We start from the raw sequence: 13,330 nt of genomic DNA on the forward strand, positions 1-13,330 counted from the left end.
AGAATATTTGAAACATGACCTTGAGTCATGGACAGGAGAGACTTTTCCACCCAGTATTGACACGATGGTGATGGGAACTCCAGGAACATGTAAAGTTGCATGCAAATTAGATATAGCTTTCTAGATCTTGGTAGCATAAAGACCACACATCACTAGCACAAGTAGTTTAGTTTACTAAAGCCTACCAAATAAAGAGGTAAGATTCAAATCACTGCAGCAGGACAATTTCCTAATACAAGTGCTAGAACTACCCAGAGGCAGAGCTCTCCTGTTTGAGCAGCAGATCAAGAAAAGAATTAGTAGGGGAAGTAAAAATGGATGGGAACTGTGAGGCTGTGACCATGAGATGATTGAGTTCAGGATCCTGACAAAAGGAGAGCAGAAGAATACAGACCCTGGACTTCAGAAAAGCCAACTGACTCCTCAGGGAACTGATGGGCAGGATCCCCTGGGAGAACAACATGAGGGGAAAAGGAGTCCCGGAGAGCTGGCTGTATTTTAAAGCATCCTTATTGAGGTAGCAGGAGCAAACCATCCTGCTGTGTAGAAATAGTAAATATGGCAGGCAACCACCTTGGCTTAACAGTGAAATCCTTCCTGATCTTGTAAATCTGTGTGTTTAAGAAGTGGGAGCTTGGAAAAGTGACCAGGGAGTATAAAAACATTGCTCAGGCATGGAGGAGTGAAGTCAGGAAGGTCAAATCACACTTGGAGTTGCAGCTAGCAAGGGATGTTAAGACTAACAAGAAGGGTCTCTACAAGTATGTTAGCAATAAGGTGGTCAGAGAAAGTGTGGGCCCCTTACTGAATGGGGGGGCAACATAGTGACAGGGTGTGGAAAAAGCTAATATACTCAATGATTTCTTTGCCCATCTTCATGATGATGAAGAGCTCCCAGACTACTGTACTGGGCAAAACAACCCTCTGTGGAGAAAAGTGGTTCAGGACTATTTAGAAGAGCTGGATAAGCATAAGTCCATGGGTCTGGATGCACTGCATCTGAGGGTGCTAAAGGAGCTGGCTGGTGTGATTGCACAGCCATGGGACAATATCTTTGAAAACTCATGTTAATCAGGGAGGTCCTGGATGACTGGAAAAAGGCTAATGTAGTGCCCATCTTTAAAAAGGGAAGAAGGATCCAAGGAACTACAGGCCAGTCAGCCTCACTGCAGTCCCTGGAAAAAATTATGGAGCAGGTCCTCAAGGACTCAGTTCTGAAACACTTAAAGGAGAGGAAAGTGATCAGGAACAGTCAACATGGATTCACCAAGAGCAAGTCATGCCTGACTAACCTAACTGCCTTCTATGATGAGAACTGGCTCTGGTGATGGGGGAAAAGCGGTGGATGTATTATTCCTTGACTTTAGCAAAGCTGCTGCTAAGTCTCCCACAGTATTCTTGCCAGTAAGTTAAGGTATGGGCTGGATGAATGGACTATAAGCTGGATAGAAAAATGGCTAGATCAGGCTCAGGCAGTGAGCAATGACTCCATGTCTAGTTGGCAGCCAGTATCAAGCGGAGTGCCCCAAAGGTCAGTCCTGGGGCTGGTTTTGTTCAATATTTTCATTAATGATCTGGAGGATGGTGTTGACTGCACCCTCAGCAGATTTGCAGATGACACTAAACTGGGAGGAATGGTAGACATGCTAGAGGGTAGCGATAGGATACAGAGAGACCTGACAAGTTAAAGGATTGGGCCAAAAGAAATCTGATAGATTCAACAAGGACAATTACAGAGTCCTGCACTTAGGATGGAAGAATCCCATGCATGCTACAGACTAGGAACCAAGTGGCTAGGCAACAGCTCTGCAGAAAAGGACCTGGGGTTACAGTGGATGAGATCCTGGACATGAGTCTAAGCCCTTGTTGCCAAGAAAGCTAACAGCATTTTGGACTGTATAAGTAGGGGCATTGTCAGCAGACTGAGGGACGTGATCATTCCCCTCTATTCAGCATTGGTGAGGCCTCATCTGAAGTATTGTGTCCAGTTTTGGGCCCCACACTGGAAGAAGGATGTAGAAAAATTGGAAAGAGTCCAGGGGAGAGCAACAAAAATGATTGGGGCTGGAGCACATGACTTCTGAGGAAAGGCTGAGGGAACTTGGATTGTTTAGTCTACAGAAGAATGAGGGGGGATTTGATAGCTGCTTTCAACTACCTCAAAGGGGGTTCCAAAGATGATGGATCTAGACTGTTCAGTGGTACTGGATGACAGAACAAGGAGTAATGGTCTCAAGTTGCAGTGGAGGAGGTTTAGGTTGGATATCAGGAAAAACTTTCACTAGGAAGGTAGTGAAGCACTGGAATGGGTTACCTAGGGAGGTGGTGGAATCTCATTCCTTTGAGGTTTAAGGCCAGGCTTGACTTAACCCTGGCTGGGATGATTTAATTGAGGCTTTGTCCTGCTTTGAGCAGAGGGTTGGACTAGATGACCTCCTGAGGTTCCTTCCAACCCTGATATTCTATGATGCTGCCAAAAGCTTTGGTACAAGACCAGGGAAGCAGTGATGAAAGTAAAGTGATACTGGGCTACTCAGACTAAAGCACCAATAAAGGTCTGGAGAACCAGCACCAACAAGCAGCATCTGTGCTGATGCAGAATGAAGTGACAGCATGGAGAACTGCTGAAGCATTAGTCTTTGCAGAGAGGGGTCTTTCTGTACTGGGTTGTCTCCAACTGATTGACCAGAACCAAATTACATAAAAGGCTGACCAGGTGAGGCTTAAACAAGCCACTGCAAGGGTTGTTTAGTTTACCAGAAGTGTTAACAGCCTCACCTCACAGCCAAGAACATATGTATTTAGACATATGAAGCTCCCTGAAGTGCTTACATACAACTACTACTGAAAGAAGAAACAGGATGTGCTAGAGTGACATAGCAAAAGGGAAGCTGGATCACTGGCTCAGTCCTGATGGATGGTGAGAGGGTTTTCATCCAACCTAGAGATGAGTAGTGGGGCTTCAAGACAATGGAAGCGATGACTCAAGATTAGTTTGAGGACATGAACCAGCGAGCCAGAGTTGAAGCCCAGCATGAGTTAGTGACCAAAACCTGCCGCCAGCTGCGAGGCTTCAGAGGTGAAGTGGACATAGTTGAAACTCAGGATTTTACTGACTTTCAGCTGAGACCACATTTCAAGAAGCCCAGTGAGACTGAGTGGGGTCTCACTTGGGGCTGAAGTATGCTGATGTACAGGGGTACTGTGCACTAATGCCACTCATGCAGGACTTCCTTTAACCAAAGCTCTCAGCACTGGAACCTGAGCTGGCTCCATCTAACCTTGCTGGAAAAGCTATGTTTTTTTTAGAATGCAACATGAAGTTTTATAGTGGGATTTGAACAGTTTAAGGAAACAGAACATGGTGTGGTCACCCAGGGTAGTCTAGGCAAAACCAAGTTTAGATTAGGTCCCCACCTGGTCTAGAACACAGTGAGGTTTGTTCCCCACTTACCAAGCAAACTGTTAAGTCCTGAGCACACTGACATAGTTAAGGCAGCAAAATAAGTTAGTGCAGACAAGCCCTAAGCTATCTAACTCGACATAAGATACCTGGTATCTCAATGTTTCTAATGCCAGTGGAGCTAAACTAGTGAGGGAAGTCTTGCAATCTAGAGTAGACAGGCCTTTAGAAAATTCTTTGGCTGGAAACAGCTGGTCAGAACAATCTCAGAACCATTCTATCAGAGAACACAGCTTTGGTGTTGAAATACTTCATGCAATTGTGTTGATTTTGCCAAACTTTTGCTTTGAAAAAAGGGAACATGCTGATGTCAAAACATACCATTTGCTGTGTTTTAGAGCAAGTATTTTGACTTGTTTTGACTTTTGTATTGCATTAATAAAGAGTAAAATCAAAATATGTTTGGCAAAATCAAAACTCAAAAACACCACATTTTGATCACCCAAAGTGATGTTTCAAAAATTGAGAATTTCAAAATTTTGGGTGTTGGTCCTAATTAGACCACCACAAAATGTCAATCTCAAAGTCCTTTGCAAAAATGGAACTTGTATCCTCTCCACAGCTCTAACTTGGAACTACACTGGTTTCAGATGCAGACTGCCAGAGAGCAGACCCCCTCCAAGCACAGCAAGCTTCAGCACTGTAAAGTGCCAGTGTAGAACAGTGCACCAGCAATGGAAGCAACACCCCTTGTGAAGGTGGGTTTTAGTTTTTTTATTTTAGCACTGGGAGAGCTCTCCCAGCACTCTGCCACAACTACACAAGCCATGGTAAAGCACTGCTGCGGCAGTGCTTTAACATTGCCAGTGTAGACTAGCCCGTAGCTGTTCAGAGGGCTTTTCTTATCTCAGTGTCAGCTAGATCAGTGGTCTCCAAAGTGGGGTGTGCAAGAGGATCCTTCAGGGTGTGCGGCATGAGGAGTGCCACCGGATCAGTGCTGCTTTGGCAGTTCAGGCAGGAGTCCAAGCAGCTTTTTTGTACTTCAGCAGTTGGTGGCAAAAATGGTAGAGCTGGCCCTGTGGTGCAGCAGGGGTGTGCTCTCAAATTTTTACTGGTAAAGGTGTGTAATCAAAAGAGTTTGGAGAACACTTACCTAGATAAGAGACCTAGACACTAGTGTTCATGTAGCAAGACCTTCTTCCATCAACCAACAGCTTTTCCAGCCTTGTAATTCAGTTCACAAGTGGTAAGTAAAGGAGCAGTTTAGAGTTTTGAAGGTGTGAAGGCGTAAAGCTGTACAGCCCTTAAAGCTGAACAGCCATGTTTTTCCAAGGAACTAATGCAAATTCAACCAAACCCCTAATGAGGTTATGGAAGAAAGTGTTTCCAATATGACTGCCAGCTGCCTTGTTAGAGTCAAACTTCACTTCTCCTGGGGTGCTGACTGTGTGGAAAGTTATAAGTCTGGAACACAAGTTGAGCCCTGACTAGCTGAGAAAAGAGTGCTCAAGGCCCCATCTTCTGTTGCTATGGTGTTTCTACACAGACACTGCCCAATGATTGGAGACATACAAAAGCCACTCTAAGAACTTTATTTTGGCCTCCTTAAATTCCTACCACCAAGTTTAAATGGAGCCTCACATACTATCACAGTAAGGACAAGAGCACTACATTCCTGGGAACAGCGCATCAATCCAATTCCTGGATGATGTGATACTGTAGCATTGACATTTTCATAAATTCTTACTGGAAACTGAGTGTTGGTGTTGAGACCCAGTTAAGGGAATACAAACAGATTAATGAGAAACACATACCTGCTCAGACGTGAGCAGACCTGAACTTAAAAATCTTACTAAAATCTTGATGGATGCCAGCTTTGCATACTGTTCTTCCCCTCCAAAACCAGCTACTGCCATTTTGGTGTTAACATGAACTACATTGGGTAATGCCTCTCCCAGCAACCCAGGCTGGGAGAGTGTTCATTAGTGTTCACAAGCAAACACCATATCTATACAAATTGTGGAATGATGTGCACAGCACATTCCTAACAGCATCAATGTTGTCATGCTAGTGCACAGATAGAAGGAAGAGCCATGCTGGCTTCAGCTGCTCTGGTTTCAAACAAGTTAATGCTCCCTGCATTTGGCAAGAAGAGTCCACAATAAAGTGACCAGCCCTGTAAAAAGCAATTAATACTGGCCCTGTCAACCCAGTTACAGTCAGTAAGCAGTCTGACCCAGTTCTCACTCTCCCTGCACTCAGGAGTCGAAGTTTCCACAGCTCCAGTAACATGTCTAAGTAGTCACCTAAGCACTGTGCATCTGAGGCCAGGTCTATACTACAGACCTATATCTGTATAACTACATGCTTGGGGGAGGTGGAGTGAAAAATCCACATCCCCGAGCCATGTAGTTCTACTGACCTACTAAACCCTGGGGTAGCCAGTGCTGTGCTGACAGGAGAGCTTCTCCTACCACCTCTGCAGGAGATTAGCTCCAGCATAGGATTGTCTTCACTTAAGCAGTGCAGCTGTGCCCAGGCAGCATTTTACATGCAGACCTGCCTATAGTCTTCTTGTTTCCCCATTTCCTCACCTCTTTCTTCGTAGAGGACAGGGCAACCTTTCCTTGTTCATCTGGCTGACAATCCCCCTTTCACCCCAATCATCTTGGCCTAACTCTCAGGATATACTAGTTTGTGATGACCAATTAGGTGGCCCAGAGGGTTGAGAGAGAATGTGTTGTGGAGCACATGCTATGTATGCAGTCCTACAGCTTCAGACAAAGTCAACTGTCAGGGGCCTGCTTAGAACATAGGAATCCTGACAAATCACAAGCCCAATGATTGTTCCAGTCAAGTGAAACAAATGATTATAATGTTCCCACATAACATTAGGCCAAAACCTTTATACTGTGGAAACATGGGTAAGGCACGCTGTGGCATCATTATACTGCAAAATGGGACTAACTACTGTGCAATTTAGACAACCCTCCCCTTTCCCCTCATGTGGCTGATTCTGTAGTGTAGACAGGACCCAAGCAAGACCATTTGCCTTAACTATCTTTAAGCCAGGGTGTCTGTACCCATGGGCCAGAGCCTGCCTAGCTGATTTTTCTGGATGCCCTGTGGGACATACAAACTGGGGTGTAATGGCATGAGCTTGCTGTGTCAAGATTAGCTACTGCACTGCATTTTAGCAAATGGAATGGAGAGGGGTGAGGCAGAAGCCCAGGAACTGGGAATTGCTGCAAGAAAGGCAATATAGAACAGAGGACATGAGCAGACAGGAGGGTGGAGAAGGAAGAGATACAAGGCAGAAAGTGGCTGAGGAGCAGGACAGTGGACAGTAGAATAGTAAATATTAAAGGCCAGACACCACCCTTGATCTTTACGAACATTTCCCATGAACATTATTGGGGCTTTATGGGTGGAGGGAGCCTGGACTCCCATATTCATGCCCAAGTCCAAACCATAAGTAAGCTGAATTTGCTCTCTCATTTGACATAACTGTCTTAAGTAGCTCTAACAGTGCTCAATACCATTTCCCAGGCCAGCAGAGGCAGCACAAAAGAGTAATATATCAGAGGGAGAATACACTATTGCATAGTTCAATCTTGTCTATACTAGCCAGGAAGCCAAGTTAAACAGTTCCTGCTAGCAAGATGAACCATTCTGGCAATTACTGATCTGAGATCAGAGCTGCCTATCCACAGCAGCTCTGGAAGATCACCTCTGTAGGCCAGCCTGAGACCAGGCTCAATCTAGCCTCACAGCTAGATGGGCATAACAGATCTGAAAGTTTTGTTTGGTGGAAACTTACAATAATCTGTATTTAACATTTCTTGGGATTTTTTATTTTGAGACCCAGGATTCCCTTGATACATATATCTAAGATACAGAATAAGAACTTTAGACTACAGGTCTGTCTGAAAGGAAATGCAACGAGTTGTGACATTGCTTCAGAAGAGCCAAATGCAGGAAAACTGGATTAGTAAGGTAACTAGTGATGGAACAAAACAGATTAGGAAAAGGAAACAAATTCCAATTGTACCAATTTAAAAGAAGTCCACAATGGCATCTAAATTGAAAGCAGCCACAGGAAAGATCATGGCCAGTATAATTCAGGACAGTGGCTCATCCTTTCCAGACTACTGTACCACTTTCAGGAGTGATTTGTCTTGCATACTCCAAGTTTCAACTCACTTAAAAATTACTTCTATACAAAAATAAAAGTGTCATAGCACTCAGTTACTGACAAATTGCTTCCTTTCTCATTTTACCACATTATAAAATCAATTGGAATAGAAACACAGTACTTACATTTCAGTGTATAGTATCTAAAGTAGTATAAACAAGCCATGGGTTGTATGAAATTTTAGTTTGTACTGACTCTGGTAGTGCTTTTCATGTGGCCTGTTATAAAACTATGCAAATATCTAGACCATAATAGAATATCAGGGTTGGAAGGGATCTCAAGAGGTCCTCTAGTCCAACCCCTGCTCAAAAGAATTGAACTCAACCCTGGGTTTAGGCAGGCCAATGCTCAAACTACTGAGCTATCCCTCTCCCTCCAAGATGATTTGATGTATCCCCTGGAAGACCTCTGCATACTGCTGGTTGAGAATTACCGGCTCATGGTGTATCTACACTAGTAAGGACATAGCAGCAACTGTTCCATGGCAGCTCAGATGCTTACTACTGCAAGTAAAGTTACCTCAGAGACAGCAGCTAGGCCAACGGAAGAACTTCATCAGCCCAGCAGCAAAGAGGAGGTAGTTCTAAGAGCTGCTTCCCATTGGAGCCAAGTGAAGTTGGGGCTTATGGAGCTCCCTCCCATGGCTTTTGGTCCTGACTAGTCAGCTTAACTCAGCAGTGGGCAAACTTTTTGGCCTGATGGCCACATCAAGGTTGCAAAACTGTATGGAGGGCCAGGTAGGGAAGGCTGTGCCTCCCCAAACAGCCTGGCCCCCAACCCCTATCTGACTCCCTCCCATTTCTCAACCCGACTGCCCCCCTCAGAACCCTCTGGGGCATCCAGCACCCCCCTGCTCCTTGTCCCCTGACCACACACTTCTGGGACCTCTCACCCCTTGTCCAACCACCCCCAAGACCCCACCCCATCCAACCCCACTCGACTGCCTCAACCCCTATCTACACCCCCACTCCAACTGGCCCCCAGTACTCCCACACTTATCCAACACCCCCTGCCCCCTGACCACCCCACCCTAGAACCTCCACCCCATCCAACCATCTCTACTCCCTGACAGGACCTCCTGCCCCTTAATCCAGCCTCCCCCGCACTCCCTGACCATGCCACTCAGAGCAGCATGTCTGGCAGCCATGCTGCCTGGCCAGAGCCAGATATGCTGCTGCTCTGCCCTGCAGGAGCACACCACCTCACTGCACAATGCGCTGCCTGCTGGGGAGGTGGACCATGGGGGAGGGGCCAAGAGCTAGCCTCCACCATCAGAAGCTCAAGGGTTGGGCAGGACAGTCCTGTGGGCCCGATGTAGCCTGCAGACCATAGTTTGCCTACCTCTGGCTTAACTACATCTCAGGGGGAGTTTCACATCCCTGAGCCACACTACTACATTGACCTAGTTTGGGAGAGTAGCTCAGCCCTCAGCTGTGGCAGCAAAGAGGCAGAGCTGCTGCCCACTGGTGCCAAGGGAAGTTGGGGCTTATGAAGCTCCCCCATGGCGTTCAGCCCTGACTACATTACAGACACTGCAGTAGGACAGCCACAGCACAGTGCATGGTAGCGCTGAAACTTTCTACAGCAATGGAAGGTGTTCTTCCATTACTGTGGTAGCATTTCAAGCATAAACAAGACATTTATGCGAAGTGTTAATCCTATTGGTGTAGGACAGGTAATCCACCTCCCCAAGAGGTAGTAGCTAGGTCAATAGAAGAGTCCTTTCATTGACCTAGAGCAGTCTAGGCCAGGGTTAGGTCATCTCAACTGATCAGGCTTGTTGGTAATCCTGCAGCAGTAGCTAGGTCAACAGAATTCTTCCACTGACCTAGCTATGTCTACACCAGGGTTTAGGTTGGCATAGCTCCACTGCCATTCACAGCTCTGAGGGCCATGCTACAACTTAATTTTTAAATGCAAGACCAGGCCTTTGTCTGGGAGTCTCTCCAGCTGCTGCAGCAAAGCATCTGACCCCACCCCTGGTCCGACCCTGGACTATCTAATGCAACAGTGTTCTTTGGGGGAGACAAGATAAACACCCCTGGCTATTGTTAAACACTACATTATGTCATTACAGCACTTTGGACAGAATCCCCAATATCATTTAATGCTTTATGTTACCCACTTTCTTATCTAAGACAAATAAGCTGTGCTATAATTAGACCACTATATTGCATCACCAGAGCCACTCAGCTAAGCAGACAGTCATCAGGTAACTGAAAAGTGGCTTGACAAGTTGGCATGGCATAGTGCTGGGGAGACCACTGCCAACTTCAGTTTGTGTGGAACATCATTCAGCAAAGTTGAGTAGCTCCTACAAGTAAGGGCTCCAAGGTATGGTTCAGGTTGGAGCAGTACATGGCAGTTCAGTGGCAAATTTCTGAAGCTCTCTTGTTCTTCAGTTTTTGAAAAGCATATCTAGATGTTATGGTTGTGAACAAAGCATCAAAAGCAAGCTCAGTAAAACAGGTGCAGAGACAGATGATTCTTCAGGCAGCCTGGAACAGAGGTCTGAACAGCACCATTCATTAGTAAGGTGTTAACCCACATGCTAAATAATTTAAATCTCAAAAACTGTTCGCTATTTCATGCCTAAATAATGTGGGGATCAGATCTGCACAATTTGTGAGCAACACCTAATTGAGGCCACAAGGGAGCATTTTTGTACCACTCTCTCTTCTACCCCACTCCCAATTAAGCAGCCAAGCAGCTCTCAGAGCATACAACTGTACTTTGATCATGTGCACTAACTCACTCAGACAAGTTTGGAAGATAATCATCCATCTCCCCCCCACATTCAAAAGTAGGTATGGGTACAGGCAATGGAGTTAAGGGGCACCACGGTTGTGGACCAACCACTTTTTGGACAGAACAAATCTGAATGTCTGCTGATCCCATGCACCAAGTTGCAATGCCACTCAGATTGTGTAGAGCAGTGGCTCTCAATCAGGGGCCCAGGAGGTTTCAGAAAATAAAACAAGAGAGCAGGACAGGCATTAGACTTGCTGGGGCCCAGGGTAGAAAGCCTTGCTGCTTGGGGCTGAAACCAAAACCCAAGCAACTTCGCTTTGCAGGGCCGTGGGCAATTGCCCTGCTTGCTACCCCTGCCCTAACGCCAACCCTGGCTTTTAATCCACTGGACATGCAGAAAAAAAGTGTTGCTATAAAAATTCCATGGCCCACCTGTGCCATGGAATTTTTATAGCACATCAGGGAGGCTCAGAAAGGTTGAACACCCCTGGTGCAGGGGTTCATGGGCCAAAGAGGTCAGGCTGTTGTCAGGGGAAGCTGAATGGTAAGGGGGGGAAGATTTGCCCCCACCTTTAAATGGGGCTTCACAACCCTTAGGTGTGGAGAAAGATTGCACAACTGTCTTCCTGTTTTAAGCACAGGTACTCCCATCTCCAGGGGCAAGGATCTGGCTCTTTATACAAGCTCTAAATTCAGAAGAGCTGAGAACAGCTTTCATTATGATGTGTGAAGGATTGAGGACCCATATCCTCTGTGTAATTCTCCAAATCTCAGTCTGAATACACACCTTCTAGCCAGCGATCATTACAGGAAAACAAATCCTGAGAGGTCTGCTTGAAGGTTTCCCTGGTGACATCTTAGCCACTTGTGCCCTAATAGGCAGCAGCAACTATGGCAGACAAACTACCCAGTGTTTTTATCTGATAACGTCTTATGGTGTGCAGACCTTTCTTCCCAAGGGATTTAGTGTTTTCTTCACAAGCCCCCAATGTTCAGATTGAGCTGTACCTTTGTAGAGAGGTTCTCTACAATCAGTCTCTAAAGGTTAACCAAGAAAAACAACAGGCAGTGAAGCACCAGGTGCTAGCCTCCTTGCTCACAATAGGACAGGGTAAGGGAAACGAGCAGAGATTCAGCCTAAGCCTGAAGGGGGGCTGGCAGAAATCATAGCAAAGTAAGGTACACTATAGAAGAGATCTGAGCCCAAGTGCTTACGCCAATTCCTTACCATAAACAGTTAATTCAAACTTTGGTTTTCCGACCACCTTTCCTATCAGTCTAAGAAAAGCGCTGTGCTCTCTCCCCTACCCCACAGCAGCAGCAGCAAATGCACAGCACGGAACCGCGGCTCACGCTGGACCGGCCTTCCCCGCCGAGCGGTGCCTCTGGGCTCCCCCGCCCCACGCTGACAGCTGCTCTCACCCGAGAAGCTGGAGACAGTCTGAGCCCAGGGCCTGTGCGCATTGCCGAGGGGCGCCCGGCAGGGGTGAGTGACCCGCAGCCGCGCTGCCGGCCCGGCCCAGCGCCCTCCCCAGCCGCGGGTGGGGGAGGCACAGAGAGCCCGGACTCGCGAGCGGCTCACCCTGCCCCGCCGGCTGGGCCCCTCACCCACCGCCGGCAGATCCGCAGGGACCGCCGCGGCGCCCTCGGGGCACAGCAATGACCAAGCATCCTCCGGCCCCGACCGGCCCTCACCTGGCGGGCTCGCCCTCCTGCTGCTGCTGCTGCAAACAGGTGCCGCTGCCCCGGCCGGGCCGGGCGTGTCAGCGCCGGGGCGGCCGGGGGCTCCGCCGCGGCTGCAGCTCCGGGCTCCTCCGCGAACGTGTGAAACCACGTGAGGGGGGGGGCGGCCCGGCTGGCGCTGCAGGGACCGGCCCTTAAAGGGGCAGAGCGCGGAGCGCCCCGCCAGGACCCCGCCCCACCGCTGCGGGAAGCTAGCGCCGTCCCGCTCCCCAACCGGCGCCAGGCGCCCCGTAAACTCGCCAGCTGGAGCGAGCCGGGCAGGGCGGCAGGCTGCTCCCCTCCCGGACACGCAGCCGGGTCCCACAGCCCGTACACGCCAGCGGCACCGCGGAGACGGGAGCCCGGGCCCGGCCACTGGACGTTGCGCAGCGAGGGTGGAAGCTCACACGCACTCTACCGGCCTAGCACCACAGCTCGCAGCCGGGCTGCGGGAGGGGCTAGAGGGCGGGTCTCGCTGCCCCAGCGAGCCGCTGACGCCGGCACCTGCTGGCCACCGCACCCCACGCCCCCCGCTCCAGGCCGGCCGCAGAAACTTCCGCAGAGCGAGAGCGGCAAAGTGCCGCGGTCGGAGCCCAGCAGGTCTGGCTGCGCCACTGGTGCCCCGGACCCTCCCGGCGGGCCGCAGCGCCCGAGACCCGCCGCCACTGGGCGGCCCGCTCCCCTCGCCAGTCCCGCCCGCCGCGAGCCAGGGGGGCTGGGCAGGGCAGGGCTCAGACACAGCGCGGAGGGGGGGGGTGACGTCTGCCCCTCACCCCGCCGGAGCAGCCGCCCCCACCTTGTACCTACCACCAACACTTCGTCACGAGGAGTCTCGCGCCCCGCCCCCTCCCGCCTGCCCGTGAAAGCCAACACGCGGTTCCGCGCCGGCCAGCACGTGCCGCCCCGCCCCCGGGGCTCGGCGGACTCACCAGCGGGAAGGCCATGGGGCCGGGCGGCCGGGGTCGCTGCGGGGCGGGTGGGGCTGGCTGGTCTCTCGCACCAGCAGCAACGGGCGCTGCTTGGCCCCGGAGGATTTTATAGCCGCCCGCGCAGGCGGTGCCCTCTTCCCGGCGCCCAGGGGGCGTCGCCAAAGGGCGGGGCCGGCCGGCCCGCCCACAGCCGTCGCGCCCGGCGCGGGGCCCCAGCCCCGGGGAGTTTGCAGACTCTCCTTAAGGAGTGTTAAAGGGAGCGCTGCGCGTTCCCGGGGCTGGCTCGGCAGCTGCGCAGCGGGGGAGCTCAGACGCCTGGGTTCTGCCCTG

General features: G+C 49.7%; 1 protein-coding gene across 6 annotated transcripts in view; it reads right to left on the reverse strand.

The window, feature by feature from the left end:
- The window catches only part of LOC115658385 (cytoplasmic polyadenylation element-binding protein 1), a 79,959-nt gene extending 66,903 nt beyond the window's left edge, over positions 1–13,056 (reverse strand). Inside the window, exon 1 of one of the 6 annotated variants that reach the window (XM_030577201.1) lies at positions 13,001–13,056. In XM_030577201.1, the coding sequence (XP_030433061.1) occupies positions 13,001–13,015 (15 nt within the window). In that variant the 5' untranslated portion in view covers positions 13,016–13,056. Of the gene's footprint in view, positions 1–12,044; positions 12,122–12,878; positions 12,917–13,000 lie in introns of those variants that run through there. The other 5 variants (XM_030577198.1, XM_030577200.1, XM_030577199.1 and 2 more) reach the window with 5 other exon arrangements.
- Positions 13,057–13,330: the final 274 nt, after the last annotated feature.

This window comes from Gopherus evgoodei, chromosome 10 (genome assembly GCF_007399415.2).
Source record: "Gopherus evgoodei ecotype Sinaloan lineage chromosome 10, rGopEvg1_v1.p, whole genome shotgun sequence".
Classification (NCBI taxonomy): domain Eukaryota; kingdom Metazoa; phylum Chordata; order Testudines; family Testudinidae; genus Gopherus; species Gopherus evgoodei.